Source organism: Tripterygium wilfordii, chromosome 15, assembly GCF_013401445.1.
Source record: "Tripterygium wilfordii isolate XIE 37 chromosome 15, ASM1340144v1, whole genome shotgun sequence".
In the NCBI taxonomy this organism is placed as follows: Eukaryota; Viridiplantae; Streptophyta; class Magnoliopsida; order Celastrales; family Celastraceae; genus Tripterygium; species Tripterygium wilfordii.
Window position 1 is genome coordinate 10,927,430 of NC_052246.1, and position 20,172 is coordinate 10,947,601.

The 20,172-nt window shown below is 36.4% G+C and overlaps 2 protein-coding genes and 1 long non-coding RNA gene across 3 annotated transcripts; 1 reads left to right on the forward strand and 2 right to left on the reverse strand.

Moving 5' to 3' along the window:
- Window positions 1–367: 367 nt before the first annotated feature.
- Window positions 368–4,551, forward strand: LOC119979879 (metal transporter Nramp5-like). Its single transcript, XM_038822500.1, has 13 exons — window positions 368–505; window positions 613–691; window positions 790–830; window positions 997–1,075; window positions 1,829–1,933; window positions 2,076–2,185; window positions 2,767–2,948; window positions 3,200–3,269; window positions 3,353–3,526; window positions 3,599–3,703; window positions 3,793–3,924; window positions 4,009–4,104; window positions 4,188–4,551. The coding sequence occupies exons 1-13, from the start codon at window positions 368–370 to the stop codon at window positions 4,527–4,529; spliced, it is 1,653 nt and encodes a 550-aa protein (XP_038678428.1). The 3' UTR covers window positions 4,530–4,551.
- Window positions 4,552–6,915: 2,364 nt separating this feature from the next.
- LOC120017217 (SWI/SNF complex subunit SWI3C-like) lies at window positions 6,916–13,237 on the reverse strand. Its single transcript, XM_038870367.1, has 9 exons — window positions 13,089–13,237; window positions 12,461–13,009; window positions 11,072–11,607; window positions 10,218–10,569; window positions 10,055–10,128; window positions 9,141–9,280; window positions 8,678–8,751; window positions 8,402–8,586; window positions 6,916–7,455 (listed from the first exon to the last, which is right to left on the reverse strand). Exons 1-9 carry the CDS (start codon window positions 13,105–13,107, stop codon window positions 7,132–7,134), a joined length of 2,253 nt encoding a protein of 750 aa, XP_038726295.1. The 5' UTR covers window positions 13,108–13,237; the 3' UTR covers window positions 6,916–7,131.
- Window positions 13,238–14,289: 1,052 nt separating this feature from the next.
- LOC119979948 lies at window positions 14,290–16,085 on the reverse strand. The gene is made up of 4 exons (XR_005463778.1): window positions 15,764–16,085; window positions 15,235–15,284; window positions 14,688–14,768; window positions 14,290–14,598 (listed from the first exon to the last, which is right to left on the reverse strand). It is a non-coding gene; the product is annotated as an uncharacterized LOC119979948 (long non-coding RNA).
- Between the last annotated feature and the right edge of the window lie 4,087 nt (window positions 16,086–20,172).

The following is a 20,172-nucleotide window of genomic DNA, read 5'->3' on the forward strand; positions in this document are numbered from 1 at the left end:
ACGAGAGCCAATTACAGTAGGAAATGCAAATAGATAGTATTACAACAAACTATATATAGAATAAAATTAAATGCAATTACGTTATATATATGTGTGTGTGTGTGGGTGTAGACTATAGAGAGAGGAGAGAGAGAGAGAGAGAGAGAGAGATTATATAGTTGAAGGATGTCCAAAATGCAAGTGTCATATGATTTGTTTATATAAAATAGCGAGTGATCAAGACAGCGACTTGTGGTGGACAAAGGAAAGGACCAACTGGATGAAGCCTAAATTGTCACTTACTTTTAGTGCCTATAAATATGTGATCACTTCTTCACGTTACAAACTAAGCTTGTGAGAGATTTTCAGCAAGAATTAAATAAGAGAGATGGAAGGCCGCCAGCAGAATCAAAGCGACATCGTTTCAAGCGACCGAGGAGGAGGAGGAGGAGGAAGCAATCGCATAGTAGCTCTCAATATAGAGGAGCTGGAGAACGTCGACGACAAACACATTGATCAAGAGCAGGTGGATTAACATATAAACACTATGATTAATGTTTCCAGAGATGTATATATATATATATATATATATATATATATATTGTTTAATTTGATGATTGTTTTAATGGTTAGAAACTAGGATGGAAAGCATTTTTTTCGTTCGTTGGGCCTGGTTTTCTTGTCTCGTTAGCTTATCTTGATCCTGGCAACTGTGAGTTTCTCTGTCAAATTAATTAAACAAGCTGCTAATTAATTATAATTTGAAGCCTGAAATTCCTCACATTTAATTTTTTTTTTCTTTGAGCGCAGTGGAAACTGATCTGCAAGCAGGAGCTAACCATGGATATGAGGTAATTAATTAAAGAAGATTCAATTGTCAAATTCATTAATAATGATATATATATATATATATATATATATATATATATATATATATATATATATATATATATATATATGAATTAAGTAGTATAATACTGTAATGTGATGATATATATATGGTTTTGGTAATCTCAGTTGCTGTGGGTGGTACTTGTTGGCTTAATCTTTGCACTCATAATTCAATCTCTGGCCGCTAATCTTGGTGTAAGCACTGGTAAGATTAACGCCACAATCTCTCGATTATAGTACGCATTTTTTAACCAATGTTTTAAAAATTGGATTTCAAATCGTATCGGTAGGCCACCGATAACTGGTTTAACCGGTTGAATCAGTTTGACCGGCTGGCCGGTTTGCTTTGTTTAATTAAATTTTTTTATAATTAATAATAAATTATAAAAAACCAGTAAAAATACTAGAAAAATACTATAAATTAAAATTCATCCTAATAAAATAATAACACTTTCAATCTCAAATTAAACATAATATTATCAAATTTAATTTTCAATTAACAAACATTCTTATAAGAAAGTACAACATAACTATATAAATTATAAAGTCCAAGTCCAACATAACCATTTAAATCTCAATTCAGTTCGATTTTTACTCTGTTAAAAAAAATTTACTTTTTTTATTTGTTATCAAAAAGTTCTCAATTTTGAATTTTTTCAAACTGGACAACCGGTATTTATACTGAAAACCGGCCGACTGAACCGTTATTTGACCAAACCAGTATTTAACCGATACTTTATTAAATCACCCCTTCGATTTCCGGTTCAAACGGTATTTTAAAACACTGATTTTAACTACTCGTTAACTATTCGATTGGGATAGGTCCCGTGTATTTAGCACCGGTTCCCCAACCGATGCACCATTTTAGCGTACCAAAATATTTTTAAAAATTTTAGGAAAAAGTAACTCCGACATTTTAATGCAATTTTGGGTGTTGATGATATGGTAAATTTTGCAGGCAAACATTTGGCAGAGCTATGCAAGGCTGAGTACCCAAAATATGTAAAACTTTGCCTTTGGTTGCTTGCGGAGGTTGCTGTCATTGCTGCTGATATACCTGAAGGCACAACTATTTCTTTCTCATTCGTTAAATTCATAAAAAATTACTTACTAATTAATTAAGTGTTCGACACGTGCATTACCCCTATTTGCTCATTATAAATTAATTGTTGGATTAACAAGTTTTTAATGTGTTATTATGACAGTGATTGGGACGGCCTTTGCACTAAACATATTGTTCCATATTCCAGTATGGGTTGGAGTTCTTATCACTGGTTGTAGTACTCTCCTACTCCTTGGTCTCCAGAGATATGGGGTACATTTTTTTTTTTCTATTTTCTTTATTAAAATAATTTTATTTAATACTACTTAAATAATTCATGAGATAACCTTTTAAATCTCCTGATGGATTGTTTTTCCAAATAAAAAAAAAAAAAATTTTGTTTTAAAATATATCATATATTAGGCAAGTAGTACTAATTAAATTATGAGTCCACAAAAAAAAATCCAATTTTCAACTCCATTCCTTGTTGTTATGTTCTTGATCTTATCCAAGAGAATTCCAGTTATTGTTTTTTGCCCTATTTCTAGTGCTTAGATTATACACACTAATATTTTATTTCTCATACATAGATAATAAAAAAAAACTGTAAGTAAAAACAGAACAAAAGATAGTTCACAAATGATGTAAAAAAAACTTACTGAAGGAGAAAAATAAAAGGCTAGCTAGTAGAAAAGAGTAGCTAATAATGTTTGTACCGACAAAAGGTGGCTCAGTTGGCAATTAGTTGGGTTACGCATATGTGTGTCCAATGTTCGATTCTAATGTGAAGTATATTTCTCATCTGTATTTCAAAAAAAAAAAGCTAATATTATTTGTATATCTGGTTGGGGCAGGTGAGGAAACTAGAATTGCTTATATCAATAATGGTGTTTGTAATGGCTGGATGCTTTTTTGGTGAGATGAGTATTGTAAAGCCCCCTGCAGCTGATGTACTTAAGGGCATGTTTGTTCCAAAACTCAATGGCAATGGAGCCACCGGCGACGCTATCGCACTCTTGGGCGCCCTTGTTATGCCGTATGTCCTCTCACGACAACTCCCTTTATTATTAGCGCGATAAGACATGGATTCTAGTGTTTCTTGTCTCAGTTATATCAAATATTGAGATGAACGCATATGATCCATGTGAAATCATAGGCCTCACATGATCCATTTGAAATCGTGTGCGTCCATCTCATCATTTGGAATAACCGAGACAAAAAAACATTGGGATCCATAGAACTGCGGTGTTATGCTAAAATCTTATCACATTTTTGTGTCTCTTTCAGGCACAATCTCTTCCTTCACTCTGCTCTTGTCCTCTCAAGAAAAGTACCAAACTCTGTTCGAGGCATCAATGTATGAACAATAACTGGAAATTAGATCAACATTATATGCACATATCTTGTTTTACCTATGATATGTTGTGACAAATCTTGCAGGATGCATGTCGGTACTTCCTTATAGAGAGCGGATTTGCTCTGTTCGTCGCTTTGTTGATCAATGTTGCAATAATCTCAGTGTCTGCGACAGTTTGCATAGCCGATAAACTATCACCGGAGAATGCCAATAGATGCAGCAATCTAACTCTCAACTCTGCTTCTTTTCTACTGCAGGTCTGAATCATAAACATATATTTCCATACAATTGTAGCAGAAATTCTCATATTAATTCATGTTATGTTGCAGAATGTGTTGGGAAAGTCGAGTTCAACCGTCTACGCCATTGCCGTGCTAGCCTCAGGACAAAGCTCTACTATCACAGGCACTTATGCAGGACAATATATTATGCAGGTTTGAGTTACTGTTTCACACAACTACGCGTAGACAGTAACATTCGAAAATCTTTACTTAAATGTGTAGATGGTGTTGTTTTTTGTCAGGGTTTCTTAGATCTTAAGATGAGGACATGGTTAAGGAACTTAATGACTAGATGTATCGCCATAACACCGAGCCTCATAGTGTCGATTATCGGTGGATCTTCAGGGGCAGGCCGGCTCATTATCATTGCATCGGTTAGTTACAACGACTAGTCACATTCCCAATCATTGAATTATTCTCATATATATCTGATAAAAGTACTTGAATTGGTGTTGAAGATGATACTTTCATTCGAACTCCCATTTGCGCTCATTCCGCTTCTCAAATTCAGCAGCAGCGCAACCAAAATGGGACCTCACAAGAACTCGATTTACGTGAGTCGGTTTCCTTTTTTTTTCGATTTCAATTAGTCCATCGAGAAGTTTAGAACAAAGAATGATTATGATTAAAAATGCAGATCATTGTGATTTCCTGGATTCTTGGTGTTGGAATCATCGGCATCAATATATACTACCTAAGCACAGCATTTGTGGATTGGTTAATTCACAACAATCTACCTAAAGTGGCAAATGTGTTTATGGGACTGATTGTATTCCCCTTAATGGCCGTATACATCGTAGCAGTCATCTATCTCACTTTCCGTAAGGATACAGTGAAGACATTCATAGAGCCAGTAAAAGACGAGCTTGTCGAGGGGGGTCAGCTCGAGAACGAGAAAGGAAGGCCTAGCAATGGAGCAGAGGAGGCAGACCGTTTACCCTGCAGACAAGATTTAGCCGATATACCTCTACCGGAGTAGACCATTACCATGTTTTTATGGTTAAGCTGGTGATACTATTCCCATGTACCTCTACCAGAGTAGACCATTACCATGTTTTTATGGTTAAGCTCGCGATATTATTCCCATGTAACAAACCAGACCTTGGATGGTACTCTGAAAATAAAAGAGTTATTTTTGAAAATAACACTTTTGTATAATTTAATTAGATATATAACGCTCACACCTCAAAATTATTAGAAATGACGTTGTTTGTAACAATGGCTTGCTTTGTTTCTAGCAAAGCCGTTAATGATAATAGCGACATCACATGGGTAATTCAATGCCGCTCTTACCAAGAGCGGCATCAAAATAATTGTTCTCGCAAGTCAACATCCCGATTCAACAAACCATGTCCTTCTTAGCAATCCCATTAAAAACCTCTCTAGCACTCTGTACATAACCCACACTCAAAATATACATCAATAAGAACGGTCCCAACGAATGTATTAGATGTTGAATAATAAAAGAATATCAATACAAGATATCTACTGACAGAATTGATCTTCTTGTATAACAAGATCGTCCAGGTCTCGGATATGATAGTAGACTAGATCTGAAATATCCATAACACAAAAACCTTTAGAACTGCAAAAAAAAGTAAACGCTCGATCTCACCAAGAATGGAGTATGATGAGGGAGAGAAAACAAGAGAACTTTGTGTTTCTAAAAAGTATCTTTAACCCTCTACAACACTCTTGCTAGAACTCCTTAGGAGAGTACAACACTTCTGTTAGAACTCCTTAGGAGAGTTCTAACTGAACTAGGGCATAATCTCCATTCTCAAATAGAATTAGACTAGTGTCTTTGAGTCCTTTAATAGGACATAAACACAACCTTATATCCTTATCCTTCAATTAGATAGGATTATATTTCTTATTCCTTTCAACATGTATTGGGCCAACATTAATTGTTTAGTTCAAGCCCATGTTGGGCGAACCTGACCCAATATTCCAATATTAGAGTCATTATAAAGTTTACAGATGTAACAATTTAACATCCAACACACTCCCACTCCATACCCACAAGCAAATCCAACATCTCAGTAAAAACAAAAGGGTTCATCTCATACTCTTCTCTATGTAAGCGGTGGAACAACTCTATACCCTCCAACTACCCAAATGAAAGTTTATGCCCTTCGATCAACGTAGCAATACAATGCACAGCTTTCCCTCTAACTGGGTCATCGTCTCGGATTCAATCTTTGAGCACAAAAGTATAGACACGAGAGTCGAGCTCCAAAGAAGTCGCACATTGTACTTGTTCATCTCGCTTTCGCTTTTCTTCTTGCCATTGTAGGCTCAGCGCAACTTGCGTTGTAAAACAATGTCGAGGGAAGCATGTCCAAGTGTTAATTGTAAAATGGGTCACAAAGTTAAGACAAGAAAATGCTTTACAATTGTAAAATCTGTCATTGCAATTGTTGAGTTGTTGCCACTCTTTTTCAACAAAACTCATACACGTGTCTCATAGCCAAGCCATACCATTGCATGCAACCCTTGCAAGAGAAGCCCCTCAACATGTGGCACATGTATTTACAATAATTTGTTTTTCTATTATTGGGTTTAGGGGTATTCTTTTGTGGTTGAGGAGTAGGAGTCAAACTCTTGCTTATTCTTTAAGGTCATTGTTTCGTTGTCCATGGGCTTTTGGGATTAGTGGAGAGTTTAGCTGTACATAGGAATGAGTGCTGAGACAAGATGTAAATGATAAACATTATTTACACCCCGTTTTTTATTAAGTACACCCATTAACCCTTTAAAAACATTAAAATGGGGTATACTTAGTAAAAAATGAGATGCAAATAATGTTCATCGATGCAAATTCCAAGTGATTTTCTCTTTTAGTTTAGTGTAGCCGACCATAAATTGTTTCAAAAATGGCATTGCATAATCTATGTGATGTCGTTATTGTTAATAGCATCACTCATGTGATACTACTGTCGTGAACAACAACTTTGTTAAAAACCAAGCAAGCCGTTGTCACAAACAACGTCATGATGCTATTTTTCTAATAAATTTGAAGTGCATTATATGCTTAATTAAATTATATAAAAGTGTTATTTTCAAAAAAAGCTCAAAAATAAAATCTTGGTTGAAGATTGAGACGTTAAAAAAAATGAGGCAATTGTTTGTGGAATTATTACTTCGTGAATGACAAGGTCGGGTGAGAATAAAGAATCGGATTTAAATTGAAGCCGGAATTGAATTTAAATTGTATTAGAAATAATTAAGTTAAATTTGTAATTTCAATTTCGTAAAGGGAAATGATATCCTTACCCCCTTTAATAATCACACCCTCCAATAATTGGTTTATATTATTTTATATTATTTTATGTTTGATTTGATATTTAATTCTTTTAATTTAGGTACGATTTAACATTAGATTCACATTCATAATAGATTTTCCCACCCTCCAACAATTAAATAAAGTAACTTGTTCATCAATGTCAGCCAAGAGCAGAGCTAGTCCCTGATACAGACCTCAGAGATGGATGATTGATGGCAGGCGGAGGATTTCCTTGGGAACTGAACATAACATTTGAAGGAGTTGATGAGGATGTCTCCGCAGGAAGCCACGGCCCTTACAGAAACATCGACAGGCGTGGCATAAATGGCATTTGTGGACGGACCAATTGGTTGTTCCCATAGCTTGAAATGCTTGGCTGTGACAAAGATGCTGACACAACTTGTGGCCTATGGCTGCCAATACTATTGTTAACAATGGGAGGAGAGACGCCAGGCATACTTATTTGTGAAGTGGCTGCAGCACCTCCAAAACGAGCTGCTAAAATGCGGGCCCGTTCACCAGCAAACCTTAGCCTTGTTTTCTCCACAAGTTCCAATTCTCTCGTTAACAGGGCTTCAACTTCAGCAAATTGCTTCAACTTCAGCTCCAATCTCTTTAACTGCAGCATAGGGAAATTTATATGCCAAATTGCAGACCAAAACCATGGCAGTTTTTTGACAGGAAGTTAACAATTATATTTTTAAGTAGGAGCCAGCTGAAGATACCATGCACAGCTTATTCCGGAGTGCTTTATTAAGAATTCAAGTAAATAGTTTGACAATTGAACATACGCACAGCTTCACGTATTCCGGAGTAAAAACTATTTTGCCTCTACATCTATTCAATAAACAAGAAAATGATATCACAAAAGAAAAACTTTTGTAACACCGCAAGAAGCTTGAAAGTAGAGTCATGTATCTCACTATGGAGTTTCCACATGGAACATTCATGCATGAGCTTGCTGAACACAGGCCGAAATGAACTAACAAAAGCTTCCACAAGCAGCAAATAATTGGCACACTAAAGAAGAGATCTATTTCAGTCGATTGCAATTCTATATAGGTTTGACGTTCAATGCAATCACTCAAATAGAATGAAATAAGTTGACTAATCACACCTGAACCCCCAAACACAACAGGGTGTAGATGGGGACAGATACGTTTGGGGTGAATAGACTGCTTATCCACACCACTGCACACAGGCAGAGAAGTATGTGGACATACCACCAGCAATATTGAAACCTAACATCCATCATTTTTTTTTCCTTCTGATGTATAATGTTGCCAGAGTTGATTAAAAGAATATTCTGATTCAAGACAATAGATAAATTTATTTGTTTTAGACAGAAAACCAGGAAGTCTGGGACCAAGCAAAGTGAAAATAAAAACCATTTCAAGAGATTAAACTCTTGTCTTCATCCACCAACCAACAACTAATATCTGCCTTGATATATGCAAATCGACATACTGATTACTGAACAAGGAAATATTCAATAGGATGGGAGAGAAGACGGAACTTCTATGAAAATTAAAGAAAGGATAGCATAATATTTGCAACAATAATACCTGTTGATTTACAACACTGGCATACAGCCTCTGGATTTCTCGTTCTTCATGGTCTGCAAAGAGTTTTGCCTTAACGGCTGCAGCAGCAAGACCAGCTTTGGCAGCAGCTTCAACTTTCTCTGCAGATATAGGAGTGAACTGTGCCTCATTTTGGACCCGAGAAACATGTACTGCAGAGTTCCCTTCTGAAGTTAAAGCCAAAGAAACTTTTTTTAATTAAATATGAGACATGAAAGAAGAAAAACATCATTAGAACAGTAAAAGTCATGCTCCAACCTTTTTGCTGAATTGAATTCGCCAAATCACCATAGAAACTGCCTTCTCTGCCATGCATACCATCCAGATTAATCCTTAACAAGTGTAAAAGATATTTAATAATGAGATTGCATGTCATAAACAAAAAAAAATTTGAAATTTTATCACAAGGATTCAAAATTTGTTTCTAGTCAAAATAGTAAAGCATATCACCGCACATGATAATCATCACCCATAGGGAGAAAGCCATACCGCGCTCATAGAGCTCATTTACTGCAAAACTCTTCCACATGGTTGAATGGAAGTTTTAGAAAACCACCAATAATGTATCTAAGTCACTAAATCAACAACAAAAGGAAAAAACAATGGTAACTTTTCAATATAACGAATTATGCATGAAAAAACCCGGAACAAATTATTTTGACATGATTTCAGGCAGTAACAGATGACTATGTTGTATTCATAAAGGCAAGAACAGACTCACCTACTATCAAGCACTGATCCTCCCCTCTGCACAATGTTCCCAGCAGCAGCAGTGCTATTATCCACCGCCAATGCAACCAAGGATGCATGGGCACAGGCAGCAGCAACTCTAGGTCCAACAGCAGAGGCCAAAAAGGCAACCTAGAAAACCCCCACCAGTTCGTTAGATCCATAAATCCTGAGAGCAAATTTTGAAAGTGCATCTCGTAATCAAATTCCATTATTTCTCTAAAGTAAATGCCCCAATATCCCTCCTTGGACTGATTAGTTCTTTCTCATACTTGTTTCATACTGCTCTTCTCTATATATTTTTTTTTACTAACATTCAAATTTCATAATGAATAAAGGAAACGGGAATTCACAAGGATGAGAGAGATAAAGGGCAGCAACAGTCAGTGCAACTGACATCAAATACTGCTCTAAAGGAAAGAAACAGGCAGCATTTAAGAAAAAAGTTCCAGTCAGAAAAACACTCCCAAGATAGAGCAAATTGTCATGATATAAAGTTGCAAAACAGATCAGAATAGGATAAAACTCAAAGAAGTCTGGCCCATTGTCAGGAGAAAAATGAATGCAGTGCTTGTGTTTGTCTAGCCATTAAGCACAAAATAAGTAGATCATTGACTGAAATCGATAAAGATTGCAATATTTACACCCAAGTACAAAAAACATATAAACTAAGAAGAGCATCTTTGAAGCTTAACAAAGCTGAAATAGGAAATGCATGCATGGGAAATAAAGTTTAACCACTCAAATCCCATGGTATTGAGGCTAAAGAATGACTAGGACAATTACCAATATTTTCACTGTACAATTTACTAAGTAATATATTAAGCTCCAACATTAAATGTTTATATGACTGAAAAGAATATTTCAAGACAATAGGAATATTATATGATAACAATAGCCACCTACCAGGGACATTACTGGATTCCCAGAATTTGCAAAAGGTAGCCTGCTTTCAGGGTCATCATCATTAGGGGATGATCCTAAAAAAAAGAAAAAACATTGAAAGTTACAAACAAATCACCATTACTTTATAGGTGCAAACCTTCAATAAATAAGACTCGTTGATAACCATTTGAAGTTGAATGCAAGCTTCTACGATCATATATATTTGATGCATTGGAAGACTTAGCCATGCTTGGAACTTCAATGTTTTCCAACTTTCCATCCTCCATAGGCAGTCGAAGAAAATGAAGGATGCATTGTGATTTTGACTTGGTGCCAACATGCTCAGCAATTTCATTCCAATTCTCACTGTAAATTTCGATGGCCTCGAGTAGCAGCAGTGTCTCTTGATCTCTCCAATTTTCCCCATCTGTATCACCGTAATCTTTTGTTGAATCCGTCCTTACAAAGTCTATGCTCGAGTGACCAATAACAAATTTCCCGTCATGAAAGCAATCAGAACACAGAAGCACATCAGCCTGTTAAGATGCAAAATCGAATGTGCGACAAAGACGTCTTCATTAAACACACCAAATAGGCAGTAATTATGTGGATAAATAAAAATGTATAATATATGTCTCATTGGTTTTTCGGGCTTTATTTTAATTTTATTGATAAGATAATCAGCAGACTAATCAGAACTGAATTATAATAGGCTCATTAGCATCGAGAATAGAAAAGTCACCAAAAAAATCAAGAACGGAAAGGTGCAGAGTGACCTAAATACAGTCATTTGCACAATTACGGTTGTCTGCAAACAAGGTTAGGCCAAGACAGAAACTTTGCTAATGTCACGTGTGATAATAAAAATTTGGGTAGCAGGCACCATATCAAGTACTTTTGTGCACATCCACCCACTTGTTTACCTCGAAAGTATAAACTGCATCCGCAAGATATGAAGATATTAACAAAAGAAACGCCACAGTAATGAGGTGAAAGAGAGCATAAATGAATTCGTGACAGAGAAAGTATGTCATCTACCTCCTTATGTGATTGATAGTAAATGCTGGGAAGAGGTTGTGAACAAGAATTGCAATGATAATCTGATAAGCGCTCTCGAATTCTGTCATCCAAGCCAGAGAAATCATCAACATTACCAGACATGGATGAATAAACATCAGTTGCCTTGAGCCTACATTTTGGAAGGTCAAATTTGATCAAACTCTCAATTGACTTTAAAGCATCTGACGGGACGTGAATCTCACCCCCTGGATCCTCCCTCAAATAGGAACCACCATTCAAAGGCTCACAATTCGGTGCAGCTGTGCAGTAATTGATAATTCCCCAGTGATCAAGAAATCGAAAAATCCTACGTAAATCTGTATTGTCAACACCAACTATATAACCCTGGCAATCAGAAATTGTAAGCATCTTCTCTGGATTTTCCATATATGTAGCAACAATGAAGTTCCTACACTCCATGTACTTCTCTGGTGTATGATTCGGCGACTTCCCAGAAAAAAAAAGTGGCACCACTTGTCTCTCAAGTCGATGGATTGAGGCTGGCGAAAACCAATCTTCTCAAAGGTGCAAAACAACAGAGCATAATCAATGAATACATACATAAATTGCCGAATCACATTCTGCAAGTAAGCTTTGAAACACATAGCATACATGGAAGAGAGAGTGAACAAGAAAGGGGAACAGGCAAATAAAACCATAAGCCATCCTAACATTAAATCCACTCGGTTCAAAAACTTATACAGACGGACACACACACACACACACCCCCATCCAAACACAAATATATATCGTTTTTTTGAACATAGATTTAAAAGACAATAACAGTGTACATAGCAAATAAGGATCCCCAAATATTATTATATTACTTTGGTCGGCCCATTATATGAACAAAACATCCATCATAAGTCGAAGGTATGTTATATTCTCTCAGGGCATTTGATGTAGAGGCCATGATAATTAAAACAACATCCATAACTTGAAAAGGAAGCAGAAAACATTGAAAATGTAATATGTGTGCAACAGGACAACTATCTCAATGGCATCAACTCTAGAGAACCACATTTTGGGGCTAGAAATCATAGAAGCGACATAGAGTTCAAAGTACAATGCAAGTAAAATGCCAAACTAAGAAAATGTTAAAACATTGCTTAAATAAGTCTAGTGCAATCCCCTGATAAATAATAAAGATGCATTAATGAGACCCCGTTTTCCTATAAGTGAGTTTCATAAACCAAATTCCGCAGTTGAAGTACAAACAACAGTAAATGTTTATCTATAGATTGATCATATTGTGGAGGTGGGTATGCACGTAGGAACTGCCCATACGTATACATTTGCACCTACTGATAGCATATTTGGAAAATATGAACATATATATACACTTCAGGTATAGAGTGCAGCAAATACCTGAATGCATAGGAACTACATGAACCCTACTCTCAAACCGCTTAGCTATCCCGCCGCACTCCAAGATAGGAGGAGGCGTGATCACATACGGCGGCGTCAAATTCCCACCATCACTCCTCTCCTGATCGTTACCACCCGTCGTGGCAGCTGCAATGCTTTCAGCAGGAACACGAGACACCGCCTGAAGCTGTCCGTAAGACACACTCTCCAACTCCATCGCCACCTGCCCCCTGATAACACTATCCCCTACCAAATTCGCCCTCTCTGCAGCAACAACAGCCATCACAGACGAGTGAGGCCGGCTTACCGTGTGCCGCACCACTACAGGGAAATCACAAATGCGAACCCCACCCTCGGCCAGCACCTCCACCTCCTGTGGCCTCAGATCGGCCGCGACAGCAGCGGATAGCAGATTCTGGTTTGGTTCCTCAGAGTCCTCGCGGTCGAGGGACTCGTCGTTGTCGTCCTCCTCATCGTCGACCTCTTCGTGCTTGGGCTTCCGGGCGATTTGGGGCTCCCGCTTCCGTCTCTTCCATTTGCCGCGACCATCTGTGAGAGAAGAGGTTAGAAAAAGGGAAATGAAACGAAGTAGAAATCAAAGTTCTAAGGGTTTTAGAAGTTGAGGAACCTGAAGGTGAACCTGGCATTGTTGGTGATTGTGTGAGGAGTGAGATTTGTGTGTCCGGTATTCGATTGGTTGGACAAAATCAAAGCAAAGGTAGGTGGAGAGAGAAGAAGATGGTCTGCTGCTCTCTCTCTGTGTTTGCCTTTGAAGGGTGGTTTTTTATTTTTTTTAGCTTTTACCTGCGGCCAAATTTACAGTCTTGGATAAGATTTGTTCCATTCGGATTAAATTAAATTTGGCATCTTTAAAAACCCAGTCTAAAATTCAAATACAAAAATTTTGTCGGATTTTAAATCGAATCTAAATTTAATAATCCGAACAAACCGCACATTACAACACAAGAAGTGGGGTGTTTGGGTATCAGAGTAATAATTTATGTATTATTTTAGTTGTTGGATTACATATTGTTTGTAATTTATGTTAGATCATAGGTCCTACATTCATGATTTTGATGATATATATCTTTTTTGTGCGCTATTTGATTAAGTATTGAATTATGATAATTGAATTTAAGTGAATATGCCACGTTACTTGCGATATGTGGTTATACATGCTTAGTGAGGCTTATGTTTATTTCCAAGTGAATTTGACACTAGTATATACTTGAACTAGGTGTATACCCACGCTACGCATGTATTATTCTTTTATGAATAATGAGTAATATAATGTTGTTCCATTACCATGTATGCCAAATTTATTGATGATAGGATTATACAATTTCTTTCTTTCTTGTTTTTTCTCTGGAACATGGGCACATGCAATTCACCCAAACACCCGAAAATGATCCACAACTAGTTTGTTCCCCCTCCATGCTTATGCGAGAGTTTAATTGTCAAAAGATGTGTGAGACATCCATTCAAAATGTACACTTATAACCTGATATTGCACACCTCAATTTACTACTTAAGGTAGAAGGCTCCACACCACAGCTCCACACGACTAATAACCTGATATTGCGGGGAGTATATTTTATAAGTTAAGAAAAAGACATAACTTAACCTTTAAAAAGGCACACAAGAAACAAAATGACAAATTAGCAGGGCAGCATACGAAGAGCATTTACAATAGAAATTGAAAGAACATGTGCAGAATTAAAAAAGGAAGAAGTCATTTTTTGTTTATCAGTTGCCGAGTCAAGCAAACTATCATCATATATTGTATAGTCATTATCAGCATGATCAAAGCTTATTCACAAATAAAGATAGAAAAACATCATATAGTAAAATTAAAACAAAAAATGCACAGAGTGTAAAATACTATAAGTTGCATAATCAAATAACAGTCTTTATACAATATCTATAAGTTGCATCATCAAATATTATCCTTCCAACACCAGAAGATGGCTCGATGACAGATGGTGTGAAAACTCTATGATGTTTTTTCTTCTCCCTTGAAATTGAAACATGCACTTCTTAATGCATACACTTTTCCCAAAAGTGCAAACATCAAAATCCACATCTCTTTTGGATGCTAAATCAGCCCTCACTTTCACAACTTATTCTCCCTTTATTGGCTGACAATAAAGTACTACAGAAAATCAATCAAATGCTACAGGAAGCTTCTGATCTCACGAACCATTCAATAAATTAATTCACTTCTAACCTCTAAAGCTTCAACGACCATCTTCTCATTCCTCTTGAATGTCATACCCAGCCTTTTTTTCAAATGAATGATTATTAATTTCTGCAATTGTACACCATTAGTTAGAACCAAATGCAATCAAATTAAGAATTCACTTCCCTTATGCGAAAAATGTTAGTTACCTCCACATCCCTATGTTTAGAAAACTTTTCATGCACCACAATAGAGACAATACTTTTATGTTGTCAAAAGCGATAAACAAAAGTTCCATATGTATGTCATTGTATAATAAAATAGATATCCCGAGGCCTTTCTTCCGTGGAATTCATTACATACTAAACATGTTTTAATATTTAATAGTACGACAAAGATAATTAAACCAATTACTCAAGAATATCTCAAACATGTAAACGTGTAATAGAGAAGCCTCCATATATTTTTTAAATGATTCAAAAGATATATCACTATCTTCTTGAGCTTTCCCAAACATGAGACAACTAAATAGAAACACAAAGGCAATAATACACATAATCCTAATATCAAGCAAAGCCAACTTCATTGGTCTTACACCCAACTCCACCGATCCATCTCTGGTATTCCCAGGCCTTCTGGATATTCCTTCACGAAACATAGAAAGAAAGAAAATCAGAGAAAAGGAAAGCAAAAATACTCCATTTTATTACAAACTAAACTCAAAAGACACAGGAACATGAATTATGCGAACAAAACATTATCCACTCTCTCAATTTTTGATTCTGATTCTTATCCAAAACTCTCAATAAATCCATAATGGCAAACCTATATGTAACCAAATCACCAATAATATTGAAATTCAAAATTATCAGAAACAAACGAACATAGATCTCTCAGCTTCTCTTATGTTGTTGTTTGTTTCCTTCGGTTATACTGTCCATGGTGGAGAGTTAATTGGCCCCTGGCCAGTTTTCATTATCAAATCAAATTCGTTGATATGTTTCCCATAAACGAAATTAGGAATACACGACATGAAAAATTGCGTAGAGGAATCGTGAGTCAAACAACACAGATGACAAACGCATATTTTAAAAAATAATTCAATCAGGGTTGAAAATCCATACCACAGATACGATCCCTCAGTTTCTCATATGCGGCTTCAATCCATCCAATGCTCTCTCCCGTGACGGGGCCATGGCGTAGATTTGCCAATCTCTGGTCAATGTTCTTTAATAGATCAGAGTAGTCGCTCCATCTCCCATAAATGAAGAGAGGGAAAATTGTGTATATATAGGAACGATGAGTGAGAGCATACAGTAAAAGCAACAAGTGAAATCAAACAGATGCATGAATGGAGTTAAAGGACACGCAAACCCATTGTAGAACATTAACTTGTTTGAGAGGATGAACCTAGTATGAACAATAACTTGTTTGAAGTGTCCACATTAATAATATGGGTTTGCGTTTTTTGAGCATTGATAGGTATGATAATACCTATTGTTTTTGGTAGAAATATCCCCCTCTTAAGCTTTCTTTTGATAAATAATGAGTGTATTTATGTGTTGATTTGTATTTTGATAGGTTGATTGCGGTTTGGATGAAAAGCGACGGAAAAAGGGCTGAATTGAAGAAAATGTCCACCGACCTTCGTGTGTTCAAATAGTCATAACTTTCTGTCACGTTATTGGAATTGAGCGCAATAAAAGGCATTGGAAACTAGACATCGCAAGCTTTCCGTAGAATCTAAAATCATGCAAATCGGAGGTCATATGGAGAAGTTATGGTCATTTGAATCATGTGCCTAGGGGTAACGCGCCTAGGCGCGCGCCTAGGCGCACAAATTGTGCACGCCCAGGATCACTCCTGCACGCCCAGTCCAGAGAGTTGGACTTGAATTTTAAGTTGTGCACGCCTAGGATCACGCCTAGGCGTGCTCCTAGGCGTGTTCCTAGGCGTGGTGCGCCTAGGCGTGAAAACAACGCGCCTAGGCGTGAAAAGCAATTTTCTGAGGTGTTTTAAGTCGCGATTTGTCCGAGCTACGGGAGTTTTTGAGACCTAGAACTGAATTTCTGGGGAGCGAAAGCAGAGGGAGAGGCGACTCTTGGAGCTAGGAGGAGAGATTCTTCAGCTCAACTTGGATCTACTCAACTAATTGGGTTTATTCATGATTTTCTCATCTCTCCTTTTGTGTTTTTCTCTCATTATGTGTAACTAAATCTCTTGTGCCAAGGCTAGGATGAAGCCTTGGGTTTGATGACTTTGTTTATGACTTGATTTACATACATATGAGTTTATTTGGGTATAAATCTTGTGTTTCTATGTTTGATTGCAATTTCTTCATGCTTGTGGTGTTTGGCCAACACTTTAGGTTTTTGGATGAAATTGTTTGGAGAATTTGCTTAGACAATAATATGTCAAGTAGATTATGCTCCTTGAAACACTTGATTATGAATGTGTCTCCCTTTAATTAGGTGACAATTTGTATGAATCCTAATCTCCATAGAACTCCATGAATTCCTATGCATGTTTAGACCAATAAGATGGCTAGAATGTATTTAGGAATATCCGACCTAGACCAATAAGATGGCTAGTAATCGATTTTAGGGAGATTTGGCTTAGGTGCGCTAAAACCGACTTAGGTACGGATTCGTTATGCCCGAATTAGCAAATGTGTGCGTGAATTTGTGTCATCGCAAGTTATTTCCCAAGGGGGATTCCAAAGCCTTGGTGTTCAACTCATTTGCATTAGTTGCATCCCTATTCTAAGAAAATACCAAAAAATACTTTGCTCTTTTCTTGTCTTAGTTTAATTACCAACCCAAACAATCTTGAGTTGATCTTTACTTCGTTTGCATTGTACATACATACATACAAGTATACATTTGGATTAGACATAACTCCGTCCCTGTGGATTCGACCCTTGCTTATCATTGTGCTGTAGTCGCCGACTAGTACACTTGCTAGTAAGGTTAATTTAGACCCAACAAGCATACAGTAAAAGCAGCTAGTGAAATCAAACATATGCATGAATGGAGTTAAAGGACACGGAAACCCATTGTAGCACATTAACTTCTTTGAGAGGATGAACCTGGTATGAACAATAACTTCTTTGAAGTGTCCACACTAATAATATGGGTTTGCATTTTTTAATTCTTTTTCAAAACAATATTTTCCATGTGGCAAGTACGACACACTAAATCTCTTTCTTACATGGCATAACAGAATTGTGGGAGCACTTTCTCTTAGTTTCAGCTCTATAGTACTGTATAGATATGGTGCTGTAAATTTTGTTTAGGAAATGAACATGTATTGGCTAAGTTAGGGTTTCAAACTTTGATTAACTATGATTTAACCGACTTAAGTCCAAATGACTTGAAACTTGAATCACACATCATGAGAGTCTAATATGTGATCCAGAATAAGAATCAAATGTGCATTACATTCAGTTTTTGTCATATGCTTTAATTCCGCCAAAACTATTTTTTCATGTAAAATTCTAGTTTTGTGCATATGTGTTCTTTTGTGAACGTGATGAACCAAATGAACTTCGATTACCATGACATTTTGTATACATCTTAGTTTCATCATTATGAAAAAGATTGATTAGGGATTGTTCAAGAAAATATGTCATCTTGGTTGAGAAAAGTTATGCCCTAGCTCTCAAATACAATATGTGAATCAATTAGACTAGTTTATTTGCTTAAGCCACAACCTTCTTGTTTGTGATCTAAATGACTTCAAATTTGGTATGTGCATTATATTTGACATGATGTTTGATCTGAATGCTTAACGGCCAAGTTTTGGCTACTGCACATAGGTGTTGTCCAAGTGCAGTAGGTCCTATACTAGTGATTTATCGATTTTCACTATTATGAACTACTTGCTTCATTATGCGATCGAATGTCCAAATGATTTTATGGATGATTGGAACCAGCCTAAGAGCTACATTTTCTGGAGAATATGGAACAACATGATCATATTATTCAGTGGAGAATTCAGGTCGTGCATGGCATAGCAATAGCATACAAACATTGAGCTAGATTACTCAAGTGTGCAACATTAGTGCAATGTGTGCATGAAATGTATGGAATTTATTTGATAAATCTTCTAGAAAGTCTCTCATGCATGCATAGGATGGAAGTCTCATACATATTTGAAATCAAGAGAGAAAGTGTAGAGACAAAATACATGGAAGTGAATGTGCCAACAACGTATGATAGGACATTGCACTTTTTGCTCGAAATGGAATAGTCCTTGTTTGGTTTCATGTGAAGACATTTTGAAGAATTCTTTGGTGCAACCAAACATGGCCTATGTTGGAGATATTCTTGGAGATTTCTTGGAGCCAAAAGGAATAGTCAAGATTCAAAAGTACACATGATCAAACGACTAGGAATTAAAGAAGCTTCAAAGGTCTAGATTTGAATGAAGACTTTGATCCAATGGTTGGCATTACATTTGCAAGCTTCATTGGAGATAGTGGCGGATCCAAGATGCAAGCTTGTTGGGGGCACAATCAAGTAGCGGGAAGAAATTTTTTTTAGGGTTATTTATACACAAATATAATGTAAGTAGCGAAGCCATTTAAGAGTAGGTGCTACCGTGTTGATAGCCATTTAAGAGTAGGAGTTGCCATGCTAATAACTTATTTCAATTAGAGAAGAGCAATTGAAAGAGGAGGAGAGAAATTGAAAGATGGAAAGAGGAGATGCTGTTGCAGAGAAATCGAAAGAAGAGGAGGAGCGATCTCCGCAAGCCACAAGTCATAATTACCACTGACGAGAGAAATCTATACAGAGAATGGGCCAAATTATTTTTTTACTGGGGGTTGATTAATTTTTCTTGGGCTGGTACATAAAGCTCAATGTAAAAAATTCAAAATTTCACTAGGGGCCACCTATGCTTGGAGGCCAAGAACATCACAAACGGCTATAACATCAATGGTGGAGATTTTATGAAGTTGAAATGTTCAGGGGCCAAGATTAAAATCTACATGGATGGTTGAGATGGAAGCTTGAAGAAGATCCAATGGTCAGGATTGCAAGAGAAGATTGAATCAAAGAGGGGTCTCCTATCTCCTTGTTCTTTAGAGAAGCGAATTGGAAAGAAAGAAACTACTTGATTCAATCTTCTACAAGCCTTCAAGCAACCTTGTTCATTGTACATTGCTTCTACGCGTCAATGTTGTTAAAACTGACACGAACATCGACCTGGGTAAGGGATCGGGTTATTAGTTCAACTAGTGGGTCATCAGTTCAACCGCGGGTTCAATTAAAAAATATATTATCATTAAATTTAATGTTAAAAAATAAAAATAAAAACTGAAATAACGAAATATGATCATCCAAAAAAAATCTGTACGTAATCTTGATATTTAACAATGTAATAATAATATATTATATTGGCATATTAATTATATTGATATATTTTGATAAGTGATAAGTAATAATTGATATACATATATTGATATTATCATATTATATGTAAAAAAATGAAATACATATAATGAAATTACAAAAGAATTCAATGTTTT